This window comes from Pseudopipra pipra, chromosome 1 (genome assembly GCF_036250125.1).
Source record: "Pseudopipra pipra isolate bDixPip1 chromosome 1, bDixPip1.hap1, whole genome shotgun sequence".
Taxonomy (NCBI): Eukaryota; Metazoa; Chordata; class Aves; order Passeriformes; family Pipridae; genus Pseudopipra; species Pseudopipra pipra.
In genome coordinates, this window is record NC_087549.1 from 129,981,632 (window position 1) to 130,006,247 (window position 24,616).

General features: G+C 38.9%; 1 protein-coding gene across 4 annotated transcripts in view; it reads right to left on the minus strand.

Moving 5' to 3' along the window:
* Window positions 1-18,027, minus strand: part of SDHAF3 (succinate dehydrogenase complex assembly factor 3) — a 36,462-nt gene extending 18,435 nt beyond the window's left edge. For 3 of the 4 annotated variants that reach the window (XR_010435454.1, XR_010435453.1, XM_064676853.1), the window contains exon 1: window positions 17,713-18,027. Coding sequence is in view for 2 of the 4 variants with exons in the window: in XM_064676853.1 (XP_064532923.1) it covers window positions 17,713-17,970 (258 nt within the window). In the remaining 2 variants the exon portion in view is untranslated. The remainder of the gene's footprint in view (window positions 1-17,712) is intronic. The other variant, XM_064676871.1, reaches the window with a different exon arrangement.
* Between the last annotated feature and the right edge of the window lie 6,589 nt (window positions 18,028-24,616).

Consider the following 24,616-nt stretch of genomic DNA (forward strand, 5'->3'; position numbering starts at 1 on the left):
AAAGCTTAGGCCAGCCCAACTAAACCTGTTCACTGATGTAGCGGAAACTTCTCCTGCTCACCTGTATCATGAAGATGCAGCACGTGAGCACAGCATGCAGATGCTGCAGGTCATTGCTCTGAGCACTGGCCCTGCATAGGAAGGCAATGGATTGTGAGGGTTCCTCTACCATCTCAGTATGTGCATCATTTCTATCACAGAAAAGATGAGAACTTCTTTACGCCAAAACCCACTTGTGGGATGCTTGCTGAACTGTCCCTTATGGGTTGGACATTGAAAGCATCTGCACAGGCTGGTCCCAGGGCCATGGCCAGGCACTACTTTGGTGCCCCGAGCATGCTGGGCTTCCCAGAGGATCTCTGTTTTGCGGGCACATACACTACAGTAAATTCAACCAAAATGTCCACTGGCTGCTATAGTGCAGGACTAGTCTTTACTACTGACTAGAAAACCAGAACAAAATGTAACTTACCTTCTTATGTCAAAACGTAACAATTTAACATGAATTTTTAATTTCTTGAAAGATGAAAACAAGACCATACATCAATGGTGAGAACTGATGGGATCATTTGTATTCCACTGTATTTATTTATGAGAAAAATACAACAGATCTCCTCATCTTCACTGAACTCTGCTATATTCACTATAGCACTGATTTTACAAATAACAGCTTTGCAAAACACCTTCCTTTGCAGAACCCAGCTTGGTAATGCTTTATTTCATGAGGTGGGTGGAGAATTTCCTTGGGAAAGTTCTGCCACAACTTCTGTCAAAATTATCATACCTATTTGAAATATTTTTTGGAACCTATCTTCCTTCAACAATGCTGCCTACAATCTATCTTATCACAAAGGAAAATAAACAAAAAAAAGTCCCACTATACAGGAAAAAGGAAACCTTTGGCAAGTAACTTGGCAAGATGTCAGTGACAGACGCATTACTGTAGCAAAAGCTTTAATCAACAAATGGGATATGCTAAATAGTACAAGGGGTCATGAGAACTTCATCTGACACAACAGAATTGAACATCTGAAGGTGAAAAAAAGAAAGACTAAGTCAAATAAAACAAATTCAAAGTGTTCATTCACACCGCAATTAAATCCACTGCACACTGCTGCATGCTTTCTGCTGGACTACTAAATAAATTCAAGTGAAACTGTTAGAAATCAATCTAGCTATTACATCCTAAAATTTTAATGCCATGAAAGACTGGAACTAAGTCTTCTGGATACCATGGAACTGATTTCGAAAGAAAAATCCACACAAACTCATACGTTTAATTTATTCCCACTTGTTACTGTGCATTAAAAGTGTGTATTTGTGCAAATAAGTACACAAATGATCTATTAAAAACAATACAATAAAAATTAATAACGATGTCGACAGCATTCACATCACACTGGTTTCCAAGCTCTTGCTAATTGCTGTAAAAGTTTTTCCATCCCAGTTACGCTCCACACTGTCTAGAACATTAATCCTCATTTCAACCACATATGCAATTTATACGGCTGACTTGTGCCTCAACATAAAAACAGATAAACCAAGCTAAAGTGTACTAAACATATTGTTGAAACATAAACACACCACCAACATCACACCTACAGTTAGATTTATATATAAACTTAACAAATTATTAGGCAAAATCCAATACAGTATGGTTTTCAATTTTTTGAGACACAGTACTTTTGGATTGAAAACAAGCGATCAGATGTACTGCCTTAAGACACCAACCTGTGTCAGTGATGATGTACTTTCAGAGTGCTGAGTTATCACTCGTACTTCAGTACCACTTAGCTGTGAATGATGATTTAGGTTACAACTGACTTTCAGAATGTAATTAGTTTTGCTTGAACACGAGAAACTTCGGGAATCTTCTCAGCTAATGTGAAAATTTTACTTTAAGTCAAATCTTTTCTCCACATTCTCTAACACAAAACAGCAAAAATCAAAAGGGTTTGTGACCAGATGAGGCCACAAACAACTGATCTAAAATCGCCCTGCTCTGAGTAGGGGACTTGAGAGGTCCTTTCCAGTCACGGTCTTCCAGGCCATCTCTGCTTTATTACTTTACTCATTAAAAAGCAAAGATTAGTCCACACTACATTTTAATGACTACTCCCAAGTTAAAAACGTTTAAAATACAAATATCAGGTTCTTGATAAGACTTGACATTATGTTTTGAGGATTACCAGATTTAAGATTTTTCAAATGTTCCACTACTGAATATATCGTATTATATTAAAGAGTTTTCCCTCCAAAGCAATTGTTTAAAAATAATTAAACCAACTACAAAGTTCACTAAGACAGACAAGTTCACATCCTTCTGAGGTTAGTAGTAGAATACTGTCATGATCCAATAATCAGCTGATTTATTTATATTGTATTGGAACCCGAGCTTCTACAGAACACGCGCATGAGCTGGTTTCTATGCTATTCTTTCACAACAAACACAAAACTTCATTGGCAGCTATTTCTCAGAAAAGAAGGAGACTGTATGTATAATTTTCCTCACTAAATCAAAGTCATTGAATCTTTACTCATACCATATGGAAGTGAAAAGAAGAACAAAACCTCCTTTCCACTTGAAACACAATATACATTATGCAACAGTACCCCAAAAAATATCTGATCAAAATTGACAAGCAATACATCTTAATGGTTCACTAAATTAGGCTCATCAACAACAAAGCACAAATTAGAAATACTCTTAATACACAAACTGGCATTAAGCCACAGAAAACCAAAGTATATTTTCTGTCTGCTTGTCTTTGAGGTATTGTGTAAAATGATAGTAGCTCTAGTTTTTCCAGGGAACTCAGGAGTTCCTCTACATCCATCATCACCCAAGCAAGTTTAACCAGGCTTCTTCATGCTTTTCTTCACCCACACAACACCTTCTCAGAGACACCACACACAACAAACTTCCTAATGCCAGTCTCATCTGCTGTGGCCCACGAGAGTTTAAACTTGGCCCACGGCATTTCAGAAGTGGGTCAGTAAAAGGGGATGAGAAGGTGTGCTTATCTTATCAATGCAAAGCATGAGTATGATCAACAGCTGAACTATGTTTTTAAGAGGACACTGAAAGGGCTAATAGCAGTAAATGTTCTCTTTGAATTGAATCAGAAATGTTAGTATTCAAATTTCCACCTATGACACAGAGTAACAAGACACATCTGACAATCCCTGCTGTTTAGAAAGACAGCAAGGGTGGGGTTTTTCATTTTATTTTCCTTCCATGAATTGTTTTCCACCTGCTCAGAGCAGAACATTCACAGTTGCTGCTGTACAGACATGGTGCCCATCTCTAACATGCAATTTCATTAAGGTCTAGAGAGTCTTCCCTTATTTTACCAGACACAACCAACAGAACAGCACTAGAGAGCTTGTTTCTTAGAAGAGCTCAATCTCCCCACAGGTTCCAGAGATGATGACTCTTGATTTGGAAAAAGTTCAACAAATCTAACGGTTGATGAGAATCTGATAACGCGTGTGACAAAGAAGCCAGAACAAAAGCAGCACTTGCACTTGACAGCAGAGGAGTCAGAGCTCTGTCTGCAGAAACGACTTAAAGCAGTGTCAGGGAATGTTTTGAGAAGGTACCACATCTCAGTCACCCACCCTGGGAACTTGGTGCCATGGTCCCCGGCACAGGCTTTGATCAAGGATAACCATCTTTCTGCGAAACAACTTACAGGTTCAGCCGGTGAGCTGGCACAGACCAGGGACTGCTCCCAGCAGGCAGTTTGGATGTGGCCACCCTGCTTTGGAGCCTAAGAATGTAACAATACGGAAATGGGTTGTGCCCCTGCCAGTTGCAAAGGAGCCCCAGGCACATCCGATTCAGCAAGCTCTGCAAGAGGTGTATTCCCAAGCCAAATCCTCATTTCATACACTGCTTGCTTTTGGCTTAGTATCTCCTCTGTGATGTGTAGTTTTTGTATTGGGATAATTTTTTCCAAAACCTTATCACACAGTCTATGAAGACTCCAGGTGGCACAGTACACCATTTGAAAGGGGTGGGATTTATCAATATGTTGTCAAGCAGAATTAATACAAAGGTTTGCTTCAATGCAAACAGATAAATGATTAAGTTCTTCAACTGCAAAATTCAGACTCCTTTCTCTTAACCAAATACTCTTGACACATGAATGACTTTACCTTCATACTTCAGTAAAAAAGCTGAAAGGAACTTGGACTTCACTTACAGCTGCTGTAGGTGAGAATGTCACCTGCTGTCCCCTGAGAATGCTGTCCAGCACACTTGCAATTTCAGAAGAACCCACTGACATCACCATATCATTTTACCATGCTTTGCTGCAGGGTCATTAAACACTCAGTGAAGTAGATGGTGCCAAACCCCTGAAATACACCATACATGTATGCTGCACACCTCTAGATACATGAATACAGAAAAAAAACAATTTCAGTGGGTTGGAAGTAGTTAACATCTAGAAAATTAAGCTTGTGAAACACCTGCTAACACTGGATAGTCAATACTAATCAATGCTACAGAAAATGTCCTTAAGAGAAGCTAGTTTGTTGTAATGCCAAATGATGACAGAAACACTTCTTCCTGAAAATGATGCAAATAAAACAAAGTTTAGAATACAAAATTTCCTAGGAAGAGCTGATGAAATCCAAACTACAGAACCCAAATACAATTTAAAGAAGGACTCTCCCAGGAAACATGCAGGAATGCACAGACACTGGCACAGATGGCTTTTTTCACAATTAATCCTCCAGGGCTTAAATGGCATCCCCAGATTTTCACAGGTTTCCCACCAGCCACAAGAAACTAGTCTGCGTTATTTTTAAAGTTGAGGAGGTGGAATATGTATGTTTGTGTGTGTGTGTATAGAGAGATGGATATATCTATACACATACATATATATATATATATATATAAATATATATATATATATATCAGATCTTCTATCACCAGGAACATAAAACTAAACCTTTTAGAACAACACACACAAGTGGTTGTGTGTGAAAAATCAACAACTGATTAGTCATATCAGGAATATTACTGGCACACTGGATTCATACAGACGAAAGGTGTCAGGGCTGAAAAGATGACATCCATCACCTCAGTCCAGGGTCTGCTGGTCTAACTATTTACCAATTATCAAAATAGTCTTCTACTGCAGATGTCTACAGAGGCCAAGACAGGCCAAGACACGACATCAGATGCTAAAAAGATGCCCATTTAAAGTTTGGAGATAGCCCCAGGACATCTAACCACTGGATAATGTCTTTTCAAAATTTAGAAAAAACAAACAACAGAATATCCTTACCAAGATTCCCTTGTCTATTCTCACTGCACAGCTTCTTAGTTCCTTCTAGCACTTACAACTGGGACATCTGTTTTTCACTATGTGTAAAAGTTTTATAAGGACTTGACCTATTGCAAGTCATTGAGACTTCAGCTTCTCAGTCTTTCTCATTACACCTTTTCAGCAATTCCTATATAGACACCTTTCCACCTTCCACTGAGAAGCTCCCTGAGTCCTAAAAGATTTCTGGGTCATGCTCTATTCAACTGAAATACTGCTATACAGAAAACTTTGAAGAACAAAGGCACTTTACCTTACATACTAGCATTTTTGCAGCCCTGAGGTTTAATGCATCAGCAGGAAACAAACCTTTAAACAGCTCCATTATAAAATATAAATATTTAATAGTTTATAGCATAGGTTGCTCTTGTTGAGGAAAACAAAGACAATCTCAGGCAAACTGCCATCAATGTTTCTAAAAACAAAGGTGTACCACAACTATTTTCCTCTATCTGGTCAAGTCTGGGAAACTAGTCTGCTGCTGAGGAGTGGCATCTGCTGGCCGACAGGCAATCCACAAAAATCAGATTCACGGATACAATTAAAAAGGAAAAAAAAAAAGCCAAATCAGAGTTCACATTATTCACCGAACAACTTTCCAACCTGACTGATAGGATGATGTTTTTCTCAACAACGTAACTCTTTTCAATTATGCTGAAGGTACTGAATTGCCCATGAACCAGAATGACATCGCTAGTGCTGCCTGTAAGATTTCTTTTCACTAGTCAATCAGCAACAGAAGCGAAGGACAAAATACATGTTTGTTATTTAATTAAAACCATTCACATCATGGACCTCTTAAATAAATCCTTACTATGACTCACTGTAATGGGTGCTAAATAGCTCGCTAGGGTACTTCACTGCGAACAATCAACTGAGTTTAAAAATTCAAGAGGCCCAGAAAACAACTGAATATCATGATTTGCTGTATGCCGTAAAATTAATTCTAAGCATTAAATGAAATTTACACTACTGTAAATGAAGTAAATACACAGAACACGTCACTGAACGTGAACCAAAATATCCTTAATTTTAGAGCAACCTGCTTGTACTACAGCCTAAAGCTGACCTACACTTTCCATTAGGTGTTATTCCTGGAACTGTGGCAATCTATAACTTTTTGGCTTAAAATATCATAGTGGATGACTAACACATGCCATTCTGAAAGGGACAGAAAAAACAGAAACTCGGTTTAAATGTTTTACCCATGACCAAGAACAGGAGCAGTAATAAATAATATATTTTATACTATATTTTCACTTACAAAGAAAATTTCCGACTCTACCATGCTATATCAAGATACTTTGCAACAGCATCTAAAATGTGGCATTACTAACAATATAGTTTTTCATTTGGTGAAAAAAAAAAAAAAGGCATATTGGGCTATTACTATACACTTCCAAAAATATAATCGCTTTAAAACTCAATAGATCCATTATGAAAAAAAAATACAATTTTAAAAAAGAGAGGTTTGTATTTACATACCAAGACTCCATCTGCTCTGGGTGTACTCTCCTGGGGGCAATTGCGGCTGATGAGAATTTTGTAATGACTCCCCTCAGCTGTCAGGTTAGTCAGATGAAATCAGAGCAGAAAGCTACTGTGGTAATGATTTCCCTTCTTCATACCATAGTAGCAACCAAAGGTGTGCTTTAATGTCATGTATGTCATAATATATGACAGCTGACATCAGATCTGCATCTAAAGGGAACATTTGGTTATCCAACTACCATTATCCAATATTGATTAAAACACCAACAATCATTCAATTGCTAGATTTTCAGAAATTAAAGGAGTCTGCTGTTAGTAAACACAAGTCATGCTCATAGAAAGACTCAGCCCTGGTGTTCTCATCACTCCACTGAGGACCTGGTCACAGCACTTCCCAAGTCCCTCTCAGCCCCACAACTTTAGAAGCCTACAGGTGGAAACCAAGGAGCTGCAGTATGAGCAGTGTGGAGTCCAAGCCATAGTCTAGGCACGAAGGGTATTTCCTTGGGCCAAGAACACTTCCTGGAAAATTTACATCACTGACCTAGATTAAAAGATAAGAACTTGGAAAGAAAGACTGCTATGGAGTAAAATAAAGAACAAAATACTATAAAGTATGTCAGAACTATATATCTATTAAGAAGTACAGGAAGAAGAAAGTATTTAACGTGATAATGTGCCAAAAAAAAAAGCCTGAAGAGAAGCAAATGAAGCAAACCTATCATGTTGGACTGTTTAACCACAAGATTATGAGAAAAACACTTTGAAGGACTCCAAAAAACTTTCCAACTGCAGGAAAAAGGGAACTTTTACCATGCCAACATCTGTTGAAAAAGGCAGTTCACAGAATCACAGAATTGTTAGGGTTGTAAGGGACCTCTGGAGTTCAGCTCATCCATCACCCCTGCCAAGGCAGGGTCAGCTAGAGCAGGTTACACAGGAATGCGTCCAGGTGGGTTTTGAATGTCTCCTGAAAGGGAAACTCCATAACCTTCACACACCAGCAGTCTATAAAGTTCCTAGAATGTGATAATGATATTTTTTAATTATTTAAATATGTGAAGGCTACTGCATGGTATGTATCTTGGGCTGGTTCTCCATCGCAGGTCTGACTCATCTACAAATCTAATTGTGAAAAGCAATTTGAGTAAAAATCATTACAAAATGAGAGATCAGCATTCTAAAAAAGGAAATATAAGAGACTATAAAACACCTCTTTGAAGAGAGATGAGATATATTTCTTCAACAGAGAAAAAACAAAATAGGCTTCAGAAAATCAAATTTCAGCATCACTGGGGAACCAGAAGTGCCAGGGCAACCCTCTGAGGAATAACATAGTGTTGTAGGTGTCCTTTTCCTGTGATAGAGTAATTAAAGGGTAGCCATGCCAAACATTGCTAACTATTGGGGTACCTGCTGCTGCATTTCACTACTTGGGCAGCAAACTACCCCAATGCAAATCCAAACTACAATGCACATTATGAGAACATTATGACTAAACCAGGTGGAAACCACAGCAAAGTTTTTTAATTGAAAACCATTCTCAAAATCTGCAGCAGTAAGTTAACAATTCTCAATACGTATTTCAATCAATAATTTAACAATAATTTAATCTGTGAGAATTATAGTTTATATTAGGAAATTCAATATCCTACTTGTTTCTAGTACAGGAATGAGACTTCTCTATTTAAGTATTTGCTGCCATCATGTGTACACTTCAAAAACTGCAAACGCACGAACAATACTCTTATCGAGTCAAAAATCAGCTATGAGTACACATAAGGGCATTACAGGCTTCAGTCAGAAGGTGATGAAGTATCAAGGATCACTAATGTAATTATAACATCAATTCAATTACGAAGACCACATACTTCCACTATGTAATCAAAAGAAGCAAGAAACTCATTATAAGTAAATGGTATTTGGTGGCCCACAAAAAATAAACCAACTGCGCTGGTTCATTCCATGCAGATATCAAAACTACCAAAACAATTCAATACCTTCAGCCATGACATCTCCAAAACAGCAGTAGTGATGGGGACTTAAACCCTTCCATCAGGTTTCCTATGGTTCAGGAAGGAAAAAAAAAAGAAAAGAAATAAAAAATAGAACGTTGCAGTGACCTAATGTTCATTTCCTATAAATTAGGAAATAGAATAGTTCAGCAAGAAGAAAAAAAATACTATGAAATCACATAAAACTAGTTTTTCAATTTTACATCATTCAGTAATTCCCACAGAGAAAGGGAAGATGCATCTACATTTTAAGGGTCTGTTGTTAGCCAGTCTTGAAATACGTGTGCAAGATCAATTTAGAATGTATTCTACCAATGTAGCTAGTTACTGCAGTGAGGAAAAAAGTGCATCATGCTCTCTTTCACCTCAGACTCTCTCTCACTAATATCCCTGAAACAACAAAAAGCAGCATATTAACAGGACTCAAACTCCCCACATATCAGTAAGCCTAAAATTCTACACTCAGTAACTCTGCCTCTAGTATCGCTTCTAACTTGTTCATTAGAGAATACCTCATTACTTAACATTACTTCTGGAACTGACCTTTAAAAGCTATAAATTCAAACATTTTAGCAGATACTATGATTAAATATGTTTTCCGAATTATATCCTTCAAAAATGTCGTTTGAAATTGAGACACAGAAACAAAAAATACTTCAGGAGAAATTTTCTGCTCGATGGATTGCCAGGAGTGAGCTGCATAAACAGCAGGATATCACTTAGAAGATCTATGTGGTAAATACAGTCAGCTTGAGCCTTAAAACAGCCAAAGCTCTCAGCATTACACAAGACAGATAAAACAACATGAAGATTGATAAAGATGCTGCTAAATACAAGATTATGAAGCCAAAATGTGAGACTCAACTTCTTGCAAAAAAACTATCTCAGATTAAATGACTGAATATTGAACTAAATAAAAACCCTTTCACCCCTCAATGTGTACTCATCAGTATACCCTAAGTATAGCTGTATATATACAAATCTGGGGCTTTAAAAATCCTCCAATATGCATAACTCTACTTGTTCAGACACCTCACATTATGCTGAAAAAAAGAAAAAAAAAAAAAAACAGTTTCCAAACAATTATTCAGATGTGCTCCAGCTGCCATTTTAACTTGCAGAAAATATCAATTTTGTGTCTACACAGGACAGAAAGGCACATCTATACAGTACGTGCAATTACAGCACTCATAATATTATTGCAGTAATTACAAAATGTGGTACTTGACAGCACTTGTACAAAGTTGGCAGTGTTTATAGTGTTGATACTGGAAATGCACTGACAACATAGTAAAACCTACCATGCTTACAAAACACTACATGCTGACAATATTCACACAAGTAGCAAACAAATGCTAGAAGGAAGGTGTCGATAAAATACAAACAAGCAGAAATCCTTATAAATTTGCAATTTCAATTTGTATTCAGTTTGTCTGTTTGACCCACTACATTGTCTTAAAATGCAAAAAAATTCAAACCTTGATATCTTCATCTGAAAACCTAGCCTGATAAGGTTCTCTCAATTCTACTGTATAGTACTTTAAATACTAAAAATAGACTGTGCTGTAACACTGTGGGCAAAACAATCAGAATACCCATCTTCTCCTCTTTTTTTTTTTTTTATTTACATGTAAGAGGAAGCAACAAATCTAACAAGACCCATACTTGCACACATACAACTTATAGACAACTTTTTAAGACACTCATTTTCTTTCTGTAACCTGTATCAAGTTAAAGTATTTGAAATGGCTGTCAAGCAATACTGAAAAAGAGGAAGCATGCTAATTTGCAGCAAATATGATAAACCGTTAAATTCAAAGAGTACTCAGGGATTTGAATGCACAAAAAAACAGATTTCTGATCACTGCAGGTCTAGCTTGAAAAAATCCAGAGGCCCTGAGAATTACGTGCTATTATGTATATAATTTATACATAATAAAGGCTTTTGATTCCCTAAGTTTCAAACACATATACAAGTACAACAGAATGTTACCCAGTGTGGATATGCACATGTTGTCTCATATGGCTTGGACAGAATTTTATACCACCACTAGATGGAAACCTGAATTACCTTTTAAACTGACAATTCTGTAAATGCTCCATTACTGGCTCTCCTTCTACTGTGTCTGGCTATTTTCTCATTTAGAGATCTAATCACGTGCTGGCTGTCACTAACCTGTACTCATTAGGAAGGTATCCATGGAGCAGAAATACACAAAACTTCTACAGTATCTTCAACTCTGAGAGCATTAACAGAAATATGCCCTGCTCAGTTCCCAGGCCAGTGCACTCAGTGTAAGGAATAACCTGTTGCACACATTATTTACCCCACTTCTACAGCAATTTAAACTTCTCAATCTAAGTTACAACTAATAAGAATTGCTGTAGTCTGACAAGAAATTTCAGTAGGGATTCACTTAATAACACATCATATTAACAACATCAAAGGCACGTTACCGAAGCATCTGAAATTTATAAACCTATTTGCACATCACGTATTTATACGAAATTTCATCACTTCGATGGAGTTTACTGTGCAATGTAACTGAGGTGACTGGCACATACAAGTGACTGGCATTACTGCCTGATGTGACTCCTATGACTCAGATGTTATTTCCTGCTGTGCCCAAACAATTGTAAATAAAGACTTCAACTGGCAGACAAGAACAGTTAATAAGACAGCCATCTGACTAGCTACATGCAATCATAGATACAATAACACAGAGATAATTGGCATAGTAACATAACAGAAGCACTGAGAGTACTGATGCCACTCATATAAGATTTTGAATTTGGAAAATACAGTAAAGGTCTAAACCCAGTATGTACACAGAAAAAAAAAACCAACCCACCAAGGAATCACTGACCCTAGCAGTAGGGAGTTGAACCTGAAGGAGAATGACACTGTTTTCTAGGTGAGAAGTACCAAATGCCCCTTCCTGTGACAGGAGTGCACCATGCACAAGCCAGAGGGTATCCACCAGGCTACCTCAAGTCTCTCCACATGAGAAAGCTCCCAGACTGCCTGGATTCCCCACGGAAGAGAAGCGAACACCAGCTCCTGCTTCTAAATCCAAATTCGAAAGAGCACTGAAAGGATGGAAGTAATGCCATAATATGAAAAAGATCTTATTACTGTGAAACGTTGCAATAGGGATCCACGTGCTCAACCTTTGCTTTTATTTCTTTGGTCAAAAGGACAATTGCACATGAACACTGGTTCAGGAAACTCTCCAAATCACGCGTCACTGTGACAAAATTGCATCTTACGCAAAGGCAGACTTCAAATCTTACAGCAAAGCAGGCCACCAGGAACGCTAGGTCAGAGCAGCAGGCTGCTTTTTCTTTCTACATGCTCTTCAATTTATCAGCCACAACTCCATGGCTCTCAGAAAAGCGTGAAATTCTTTCCTGCCTTTTGATAAATATCAGAGAAAATAGAGGGAACTGTCTCTAATTTATTTCTTACAAATCAATAACCAGTGAAGACCCTAAGTGGGGACTTAATACATAAGGCTCAGTAGGAATTCACTCTTAATAAGAAGGTTTTGGTTCAGATAGCCATAAAAATCACTAAAAGCAAATTCTGGTATCCAGGAATGTTAAAATGAAATACTACTCTTAAATCCCATTTCACAACTTTTATTATAGTCATAAAATGGCAAAAAACTTAAAGACATATTATACTTCAAAAAAATGTATTCCTTTGACAGGTAAAGAAAACATCACTTATATAATCTACTTCACTGAAATTGAGAGCATAATACACAAAGTCAGCAGCAGTTTTAGACTTTTGCAACCTATATTATTTGGCAAAAGACAGCACAAAAAGCAACCCACACATCCCGTTCCCATCTCAGTGTGACTTCAGTACTGGCCACAGCTTCTTCTTCCATGCTCTTTGACTATTTGCTATTCAAACTCTCCTGTCAACATTTTGACATATTTTTTCAGTGTCAGAAGCTTAAAAATAAAGTGGAGGGAAGATCATACTAGCCCAAAGAATTGAGAGGCAAAAAGTTCTGTAAGCGTATCCACTCACAAGCACAAAAAGATACATCAGAACACTATGTCCTGAGAAATATCACGGCAGCACCCCACAATCATCCCAGCAAACTAAGTACTGCAAGGGACCTGGCTAACTGAAAATAAATTTGATGAAAGACTATTATTTGTATCACATCAAATATTATACTGATTCCAAAAAATTAGTCATTCTTGAGAGGCTACGTGACCAGGTTCCCCAGACAGAGAGATACTGTTCTATCCTAATTTTACCAATATAATGCCTAGATTTGTTATGAGGAATGAAATGTCATCTTTCTTCGGAGTATACAACAGCAGATGCCAGCTCCCAAATCGGTCTCAGTTCATTTGAAAGCTTATAAAAAGGCTTTCAGAGTCAAGAGTGGCCAAAGCATTTCAAAGGCAATTTATTCAATCTGTTAGATGTGAGAAGATGCCACGTAACTCTGAAGAATGATTCTGTTCATCTTCAAATAGTCCAGGCCTTCTCATCTACAGGTCAGGCTTTATAAAAAAGCCAAGTATGAAATGGTCATTTTCAAAATTAAAAGAGGAATTAGCTTAAATGTGAAACAAATGGTTATTGAAATTACTTAGCTGAATGTTCTACTTATTGTAACCTGGAATGAAGTGATCAATACTATCTTAATATTACCTATCTTAAGTAAGCATTCTCATCAGCTACCACATGATTTAGAAGACTGTTGGACTAATTGACTTATCATACCTGGCAACATTAATTCAATAGCATTCCAAAGTAATAATCACGATCAATCTAATTATATCAGCAGTCTCCTGTGAGTACCAATTATTTTAATTAAAATATTAAATATTTAGAAAATAGATAGGAACATATATTAATAATTTATATACTTAATTTTAATCTACCTGAACAAGCATAATTCCTGAACAACAAAGCCTACTTTCTTTGTATCCCACTTTAATATTTTCCATCAGGTTTCAAGACATCAATCTAATACCAATGAAAAAAGCCCTATTTATATTGTTCTACTTTTATATAAGTGTATATGGGCTTGCAGACCATTATTAGTCATATTCACTTAAGAACTCTTCCAAGGATATTCAAGTGATAGTTTCCCTATTTTGTAAATGCAAACAGGTCAGTTTGGGTTTCCTATAAAACTACATTAACCGTCTATGTGGTTGGGTTCCAACACCAAAGCCCTCAATTCCTGTGTATTCTAAACAAGCGAATCCCTTCTCATCTCTTTTACAGGAAAATTACATGAATCATTCACATACTAAGGCAGTATCATTTGGGAGCTTTTTACCTCTTTTTTTCCCCCTTTCTTTTTAAAGCTAATCTAGAAATCTCCCTCCAGATTCTTCACCATGTTTCACAGGAAATAAAGGAAACTTGCTCAGCTTATGAGAAACAATCTCAGAATCATTTGAATTGGAAAAGACCTCCAAAATCATCAAATCCAACCTTTGACCAAACAACACCTTATCAACTAGATAAGTGCTAGGCCCAGTAATTTCTTGGACACTTCCAGGGACAGTGAATCCACCACCTTCATGGGAAGTCCGTTCTAATATTTAACAATCCTTTCTGTGACAAAATTCTTCCTGATGCCCAATCTGAACATGCCCTAGGACAGCTTAAGGCTACATTCTCTCGCCCGGGGGAAGACACCAACCCCCACCTTGCTACAACCTCAAATCAACATGCTCAGTTCTCTTGAATCAGCATGATTTAAATACCAAGGGAGCAAAAAAATCATTTGAGGCAACCATAATGTGATTAGAATACCAGGCCTGCTTTCTAAACAACTAACAAATATGAATCAAATTGTAGGACAAGAAAGCACACCACAGGCTATGAACTAGTATATTCAAGCACACCCAGAAGGTCTGACTACCCAAAAAAATCCTGAAAGGTTTTAACAATAGTCAAGTAGTTTCATGTTAAAATAAGCCATCCTTGAAAACTGTCATTCAAAAAGCATTTGGGATGGCTTATTAAGATTACATTTCATATTGAAGTCCTCATTCAAAGTCAACAAACATCGATGCAATCATCATATCCATAATCTTTATCCTCTGATGAATATACATTAAGATATACTATTTTAATATAAAATTATGAGTACTAATTTTCTGTAACATGAGACATCAAGCTACTCTGTACCAGATGCCCTGCATGCAATAGAAGACATGAGGAAAGAACATTTCCAGATGCAAGGTGAATACTGATAACACTAAAGTGCATACAGCAAGGTATATACTCAGCCTAATGAACAAGCAAATTGGGAAGAAAAGTGCTTGACATGCAACATGTAAAAATACTGTTAACAGAGCTGTAGCTTCGCTTCGTTTTTTTCTTAAATAAACTTAACAGGAAATTCAAAAAATCATTTTGTATTAATATTGTAGTGATTTGTTTAGGTGGATATTTTTGTTTGGTTTGTTTTTTGTTTTGTTTAATAAACATAGATAAGGAGGCAAGGAGTACAGTTATGGTTCATAAATGTGAAGAACTAGCATATCACTGATTCATTCACCACTAACTGCAACTCTTACGCCCTCCAAGAACTGGATGCTTTGCAGGTACCCTGGCTCTGCAAGAACTGTCCTAGAGCTTCTAGCCTATTTCTGGTCAAAAGTGTGTCCTGCTGTCCAGGAAGGGGGCAAAGAATAAAACCCAACAGAAGCAAGTGATGCACAATACAACTGTTCACCACCCGCTGACTGATGCCCAAACCATCCCCAAGCAGCAAATGGCCCCACCCGGCCAACTCCCCCCAGTTTATATATTGAACCTGATGTTCTATGGTATGGAATATTCCTCTGGACAGTTCAGGTGAGCTGTCCTGGCTATTCTCCCTCCCAGCTTCCCGTGGAACTCCTCACTGGCAGAGCATAGGAATCTGAAAAGTCCTTGATTTAGAGCAAGCACTACTGAGGAACAACTAAAACAGTGCGTTATCAACATTATTCTCATATTAAATCCAAAACACAGCATATACAACCTATTGAGAAGATTAACTCTATCCCAGCCAAAACCAAGACAGAGGACTCCAATATGAATTAGAGCCTAATCAGAGTCTACAGTTACCTAATCCAAGTTGTCTACAGTCCACCTTCCTCAATTATCTAGTTCAAGTCTTCAAGGGGCTAGGAACCACAGCATAGCATAAGATGCAAAGAAAGTCTCACAGACCAAAAATATCAAAAGTCTGATGTAAATTCCACCCTTGAAACAGATTATCATTTGGGGGAGAAAAAAAACGCAGAACAAAACAAAAATTAAAGATGAGAAGAGACATGTTAACTATGTGCTAATATCTCCCAGCATCTTGTTAGAAGACAGACATATTTGCAAAGTTCTTTATACTCACACACTCAAACCAGTTATTAAATTAGTTTCCTTTCCTTGAACATATCATACCTAATAGCACTAAATGTCAGGTTTCAAAATTCAACTTCTGTTCCTCGTAGTCTAATTTTTGTCACAATTTTCCCTATAATCTACTTTTGAAACATTTTAAAACTGAGAAATATTTTCACTGTTTACTTCACAAGAAACGGTTAAAGGTATTTCAATGTAAACACTTACTTCCTTTTCTAAAACTATTTTAAGGAAGATTTTAGCACAGAAAATAGTAACCTGTAACTTGTCTTCTTAGCTCATGTTAAAACTGGAAGCAACGATGCGGAAACATTTCAGCAATATCAAGTAAACGGCAATTGAGAACTACAATAGCATCAGGCATTTGAGAGGTAGATACAAATTTCCCTGATTTGAGGATCTATCAGTTGGCAAGAGGCAATTAAAATACACTTATTCCTCTCCTCTGAAGAGAATACCAGGCAGCATTCTCCCTGCTGGTTCCTGATGCCCTGGCCCAAGTTCCTTTACTCCACAAGATTTCAGCTACAGCACACAGAAGGGATGGGTCAGTTCTCCCCTCACTACCCTTCAGTTGGTAAACTGGGAGGCAATGGATGCTACCTACGCTAACCAGCTTCTATGGCAAAGCAGAATATAATTTTTTTTCACCGAAAGGAAAACAGTTTTGAGATTCAAAAATACTCCCAAACCAGTAGTTCAATGAGCATGAAAATTAATGGGAAGCTTGTCTACAGATACATCTCTTGCAGTTGAGCTCTTGTTTTAATCGAAGTTTCTCCTCTGTGAAGTGTCTACACATTTGTCTGTCGTGTGGGTTTTTAGGTGTCTATTAACACCCTAGCATCTGCTGGAGTTCAGGCATGTGGGGAAAGCACCTTATGGGTCTCCCTCCTCTGCTGCTTGTGAAAATTGTTACAACCTCATCACTTCAGAGTGATCTGCTTTTCCATCCTTGGTGAAACCAGGCACTAAGTTCGGGGAAGGGGTGTTCAGCAGAGAAGCAATGTTCACATAAAACTTGTTCTGTTAGGAAACACTGAAAAAATGTCACTCAGAAATAAAATACGAGATCATGGGGAAGCTATTTACACCTGTGTATTTAGCTAATTATAACTATACAATTAGCTATGTATGTAGTTATAAATATATATGGATCTATATAATATATTGTTATAAATAATAAAGGTAATTCTGTGTATATATTTGTATATACGGTTCATTATATAATTGTTGTCATTCTGTTACAGATACCTGTGTGTGCATAGCTATCATCACACACATTTGAGGCAAGGAAATACAAACTGTAAGAGATAACCTGCCCAGAAACGTGGAATTCAAGGAATTCTGTAGCTCTGTAAGGAGTCTGCCCTTCAGGGGAGCGTGCCCGAGGAGACAGAATCAATCAGGTTGGAAAAGACCTCTGCGATCATCGAGTCCAACCCCTGAACAGCCCGGTGCCCCTGACCTTGGGGGGCCTCCTCTGCGCCCCGCCGGGCCCCGCCGCTCCCGGCCCGGGAGTGCCCCGTCCTTCCCCCGCGGGGCGGCGGGCACTTGCCTCCCATTCCCGCAGGAAGCGCTGGGCCTCGGCGGGCCCGGCCGCCCTGTGCCTCCGGAACTCCTCCTTGACGTAGCGGTCGCCCAGGTCCCGCAGGGCGGGCGGCAGCGCCCGGTGCAGCTGCAGGATGCGGCGGAAGAGGCGCCGCGCGGCGCCCGGCGCGGCCATGGCGATGGCGGCGGCAGCGCGGCCCGGCCGGGACCCGGAGCAGCCGCGCCGGGGCGGGGCGAGGGGCCGGGCGGCGCCGGGCCGCCTCTGTGAGCGCCCGGCTGAACACAACGCTGTCGGAAAATGCTGCCGATACACTCAGAGCCTGCGTTTTGCAGATAATGTTTAAAACATTACCGAGAAATGCAGTTGCAAATAGTACTGTCTTCACCACCATATGAACAAACAATGCCCTTTATACCAGGATAGAACGGGGCACAAGTGAGTTAGTCCACTGAGCACAAGCTTCATATGCTTAAATTTGTTTTATCTGCATTTCCAAGCGTAGGTGAGAGACGAGAGAAGACACAGAAAGAAACCTTCCTGACTCTGTGGGCCTGCTCAGAACTTTGTACCACCGTGTTGTCACTACCAAGCTCCTGCTTTCTCTTACCTCCCTCTTAGAGCCCAAGCTCCAACTCCCCAGCTCTCCATAAGGTTTTTTCAGCAGCTTAACATCACATCCAGCTCGCCCACATGAAAAAAATCTTCATGAAAATCAACAGTCGTAGATATTTTGGAAAAAGCAGAGTCAGGCAGTGGCCACAGTGCAAAATTCCTGCCTCATCATGGGTGCGTGTTAAGCTCCTTCCATCCAGTCAAATCGCTGGTGCTTCAAAACAGAAAGGAAATATTTCTGTAGGCCCAGGTAGCATTAAGCTTTCCCTGGATACTAGGAAATGTCATAAAAATATATTGTCTCGTCAAAAGCCCAAGTCATTAAGTGAGAGGAAGAGAGGAAAGAGCAAAGTACAGACTATTTTGCTGACTACAATTTCTTGATGTTTATTTATTCTTTTAAGCACTTCAGTGATGGAAAACTAAAGTTCCTAGTAACACTAAGTTACTGAAGTAAAACAAAATTGTTATCGTTTCACTTTCTATCACTGTCAATTTCCAGTCTTCTTCATGCCTGTGATGCTCTCAAAGTGAGCAGTTGGGCCCTGGCAGAGGAGGCCTGATCTTCAAATTGATTGATCTTGCTATATTTTCAAACTGTATTTTCTACAGACATTTCTTTGAGGAAGAGTTTCTGGACTTAATGCATTTTGTCTACCCTGTGTCCTTCAATATGTTCACAGTTTAAAAAGATTGAGGTTAAAAAACTGATTTGCTTTATCAGTTTTATTTGCAATGATGCAATTCCACTGAGTCATCTCAGAGTGCATTCATTTACAGAATTTATTTAAATATTTTATTGTATATTGACCACCATCCTCATGGTGCACGTTGAGAGCTTTCTCCTTGCTATATCCACCCTGTGTAGTTTTTAAGAGTCCTTTCCTTTAAGTGGCCTGCTTAAGCCCTCTGCTGGGCGCTCACTTTGAGGCTCAAATATCAACTCAGCCAGATCTGTGACCTTTAATAGTTTCTACACCTTTTCTTTCTGTCCAGAGAGACCAAAAGCCATTTTTTATTGGGTCTGGCTGAGATGGCGTTCATTTCCCCCACAGTGCTGTGCTTTGCATTGTTAGCTAGAAACGTGGTGATAACATATCAGTGTTTTGGCTACTGCTGAGCAGTGCTGGCACAGCACCAGCACTGTCTCTCCAACATTCCACCCATCAGTAGGCTGGGGGTGGGCAAGATCCTGGGAGGGGACACAGCTATGCCAGCCGACCCATATTTCACACCATATGACATCAGCTCAGATATAAAAGCTAAGAAAAGGAGGACGAAGGGGGAGGCATTTGTTATTTTCAGTGTTTGCCTTCCAGAGCAACTGCTATGTGTGCTGAAGCCCTGCTTCCAGGGAAGTGGCTGAAGACCCCTTGCTGATGGGAAGTAGACAGTAAAGCTTTTTTTTCCTCATTGCTTGTGCACGCACAAACTTTCGCTTTTGCTTTGGTGAATTGCCTTATCTCAAACTACAAGTCATTTTCCATCTTATTCTCTCTCCCGTGTCTGGCTGGGAAGGGGAATGATAGAGCAGCTTAGTGGCCACCTGACATCCAGCCAAGGTCTATCCACCACACCCATCCTCTGGGGCAGGTGGTTCCTGTCCAGGAGAAGAGGAGAATTCCTTCAGCATCTGTGCACCTCCAGGATGCTTCAGCTGCAGCTCTTGAGCTTCCTCTTTGCACCTTCCCTAGACACTGCTGGAGAAGTGAGGAATTTGCCAGTAAATTCCCCATGGAGCAGAAGATAGAATTGTAAGCTTATCAAGCTGCTGATAACAGCCTAAGTTGTCAGTCTTTGCCTATTAACAGGTTTTATATCCCAAAGTCCTTGAAGGTCTCTGCACTATCAGGGAACGTGGAGAGGCAGCAGATGCAGTTGAATGTCATATCCCTTGTGTATGGGCACAAAAGGACTCACCATCAGAACTCGTTAAGACATAACATGATATTAGACGTATTACTTCCATATAATGACCTCTCAATCATCAGTATACAAAATATCTGTGCCACAGCTTGACTCCAGATACAGTTTTAGCTAACATTCATGAATATAACTCCTTAGCTTGTTACTTGCAGCTGCCTGCCTCTGCTTCCAGGCAGCACTGCTTCTGTGCAGGGCACTGTGGCGTCTATGCTGCTGTTCCCAGTGCTCGACAGCCTGGGAAAACTTCTTAGCTTGCACCAAAGAAAGCGGCACCTCCGAAGAGGGATTTATCCCACTCCTTTTTGGGCAAGTGGAGGAAATTAATCCCTACTTCCTTTCAGATGTCAATAGAAGGATGTGCTGTGGTATATGTGATTTAGTAGCCCATAAAGGATACTGTATCCAACTCAGCTTTAGCACCCTGGCTCAGTGTCAGTTGCGCTGAAACTGGTGTGAAAGCTACAAAGATACTAGAGTGTCTCTGTGCCATTGGATCTCCGTAGTCCCTTTGGATCTGGGGAAGCAGCATCTCTTCTGCCATTGGGGCAGCAGAAAGACAGGCAGAGTGACTCAGACAATATACTAAATCTTTATTTACATGGCTAGGACTGTGTGAGGTAGCATCTCAACCTTTTCCCAAGGATATGTGAGAAATTTGTGGTAAAGAATGGATGCAAAGTGCTCTAGTTATTTATCCATCCTTCTGAGCTTTTGACCCTGTGAATCTGCCAGAGTGGCCATGTTGTTTGCTACAGTCCTAATTCCAAATGTAGAAAGACTGGAGGAACACTTCCCTGTTTATTTTTTCCTTTTATCAGTAATGTGTTGACTAAAGAAGATGAAGCTGAAGTATTTATTGAGCTGTAATTGCTGTAATTTTTTTAATTATCAAGAGCATCCTGAGAGAAGTTCTTTTTGTGAATCAAAATAAATGATTAAATATAGAATCCAATGATGTGATATTTCTTTCTAGAACTGTTGGTAGTCCTGATGAAGCTAAATTGTATTGTCATATTTTAAAAAACCAGAATAATCTGCAATCTTCTTCTCTAAACTGTGGGTAAATATTAAAATACAGTCCAATTTCCTGCTATTAAAAAAAAAAAAAAAAAGAGCATGTAGCTCTGTCCCATATTATATTTCCTGTTTTTGCATTGTGCAGATCACAACAAAATTGCATCCCTTACTTCAGAATTATGGAGTTTTTAAAAAACTCTCTATGTATTTGAATAGATTCAAGACAGTTTCTTTTTGCATACTATTCCATACCCAGGCAGACTTTTCTGATTCAAAAACCAAGCCAAAGATCTGTTATGACAGCACAAATTGCCTACTAAACATTCTGCGGCATCTTCCAGTGTGCCTTGTAAACTAAAAAGACATGGAATTATCCCTGCTTTGTGGGAAACAACTGCAAAATTAATAGTTTCATAAATGACTTAGAAAAAACCATGGATAATTAGAGATTCACAGGTTGGTTCTGCCTCTGTCAAAGTAGAGCTTTGTCCTTGACTCAACAGAAACAAAATCAGTCCTAGCATGGGATGGTCTGCTTCAAAACCCACCTGAAAGTTGGACATGCAAACTACTATACATAGATGCTGTTAAAAAAGGGACCAGCTCTTTCACAGGTTGATGAAGATACCAGTCATGTTTGCTGTTGGCTGCAGAGGCAATTGCCTGTCTATGTCTGGTCCAGGTAAAACCAGCGTTCTTTACACAGTTAGCAGGGTAAAATAGCGAGAGCAGGACAGATGGTTTTCTTTCAAAAGCTCAATTTCTGTGAGGAAAAAAAGATGCCATAATAAATGCTGTTTGGTGTAACTCATCGGGATGGCTTCAGGTACTCATGTATGCATCTCATAGTAAGATGAAACCAAATAATAGAATGTATTTCTTATAAATTAAATATAGTACATGACAATTTTGGAAGGAAGAGACAGACAGCTGTTTCTGGACTTCCGTCAAATGCATGCTTGGTGCACTGATAGATTTGGGACATTAAAAGGAAGTTCTGCTTTGGTTCAGTTTCTCCTTGAGCTGCTCATTCATTGCAGGAATTCTTGTTCTTTCATCAGAAGCACGTAATCTGTATCATCCAAACCAAATTTTTTTCACAGTTTCTGAGAAAGTTCTGCTTGCCTCCTTCAGACTTGAAAGATGCCAAGTGTGTTAGAAATCTTCACAGAATTTAGCTACCAAACTTTATCAAGTTTCTGATTGAATATGTGTGAGCAGAGCTTTGCAGGGAGTCAAGTGTAAGCAACATCACCCCAAATATTGCAGGGTGAGAGCAGGCTCATGCGTGGACCCTCTCGCTCACCATCACTTTCATCTCCCAGTATATGTAGTAGTCCAGTGCCAGATTTCAAAGCATACAGGCACCAGCATGTCACAGGGAAGTGTTGTGAAAGAAAGAGAGGATTGTGATGAACCCGTGTGAGTTTTCTCTAATCTCATTTCAGAAACATCTATTATTCAGCAGAAATTTTGTAAAAGTTCAACTCAGTGAACTGATCCAAAATTAAAATTTTGGGTAGAATGATTAAAGAGCATCAAAACTCAATGTAATGGCAGGCAAGATGGTTTTAGGGGGAAAATCCTACACCTTCCTTTATAGATGGTGCCAAATCAGACTGTGAACTAGAAATCTTTTTTTGTCCTTAAGCTATTAGTGTTTTCAACATTCAAAGAAAACATCCAAAAGACTGCCTATATTACAAAACAGTTTTTCTAATTTTGAAAATTCAAACGTAATTTGAGAATGTCAGTATTTAGAATCAGTGTGTCTTCTCCTTTTATGAACAATCTTTTTGGTAAATACAGTACTAGTTCACTTGATTAATCTGCCACATGTGCTGTTCTGTTCAACTACATTAAAATTCTGTAAAAGATGCAGTATTCTGCTGTTAATTCACACAGCAAGTTGATAACAAGCAGAATGTTGCTGCTGAAATAAATACAGTTTGAAAGCATACATTTTGTTATTTCAAATATAAAGAGTATATTGGGTAAAGCCTTGTGTTCTTGGTCTACTTCGTAAGTAATCATAAAGCTTAAACTCATGCAAAGATGCTTCCACAAATCCATTATAATTCCTTCCAGAACAACACAAAAAGAGCACAGAAATTGTTATGTTGATGCTTTTAACAGAGGGGAGAAACAGAACAAGGGAGAAGATCCCCAAACTAAGTAAATTAGTATTTTGAAAAGCTACAGAAAAGACCATATATGTGTGAATGCAAAAGCATAGCCCAGCCTTGGAGCATCAGGAGCAGAACACAAGTGATCCCCTTCCAAACAATGGCGTGCATGGCTCCTGGAAGCTCCAGATGATGTGCCATCAAACTCCAAAGTCTAAACTAAGGGAATAAAACCAGCTAGGCTACATCACTTCTAAGCTTTTAGTCCAGCTTCACATTAACCCAAGGGGAATTTAAAGCACAGCATAAACATGTGTTTAAATGAAGTTAGAAGAAAGCTTATTGTCCTGTCTCCTGTTTTAATTAAATGTGTTTTATATTAAAAGCATAGCTTACAAATGTAAGCTGTGTGGTTTCTCTGGCAGCATTGCAGCTCTAAGTAAACACACCATAGTATTATTTTGTTTGCTTTCTTCCCTAATTAAGTTTTTTAAGTTTCCTCAGCTCTCTGTGTGGCTGCTTCAGTTTTGGCCGTAGTACTGAGGCAAAGGAGACTGGAAAGAAGACTATGCTTTCTCTTTCTCCCTCCATCCACCAAGTAATCACAGATCAATTGGATATCCTTTCTCCTTTTTTTTTAAGATATATAGATGTCAGACTCTATGTTGCAAATAAAGCATGAGCCCTCTGGATCATACCAATCTGGGAGCCCATACCCTCCCACTGAGAGAGCTGCAAGCACCCAGGCACACTTCAGAGCAAAAAGCAGGGCTGAACCACAAAATTTGAAGGCAAACCTGAATTTTGACAGCCTTTGAAAGTGTTTGGATTTCTCTTTTTACCATCCTCAGAGGCTACAGATTTTCAGGTTCAAGGCTGTTAGAGCTTCACAAATCCAGATTTTTGTCTGCTGTTTAAAATGAAACATGCATAATCCAACATCATTCATTATTTTGGCATAAATAATGTGCTATCAGCAAAGTACATGTCCCATCTCAGGCCTCTAGGCCTTTAATAGCCCTCTGAATGCGTCCAGTCTGTCCAGGACAGTTTAACATGCAGGCCAAGTTCTGGAATACTTAACTGGCCTCACACTTGGCATCACCTTTGATGTGAAGCACTGGATAGGCATCTCTTGT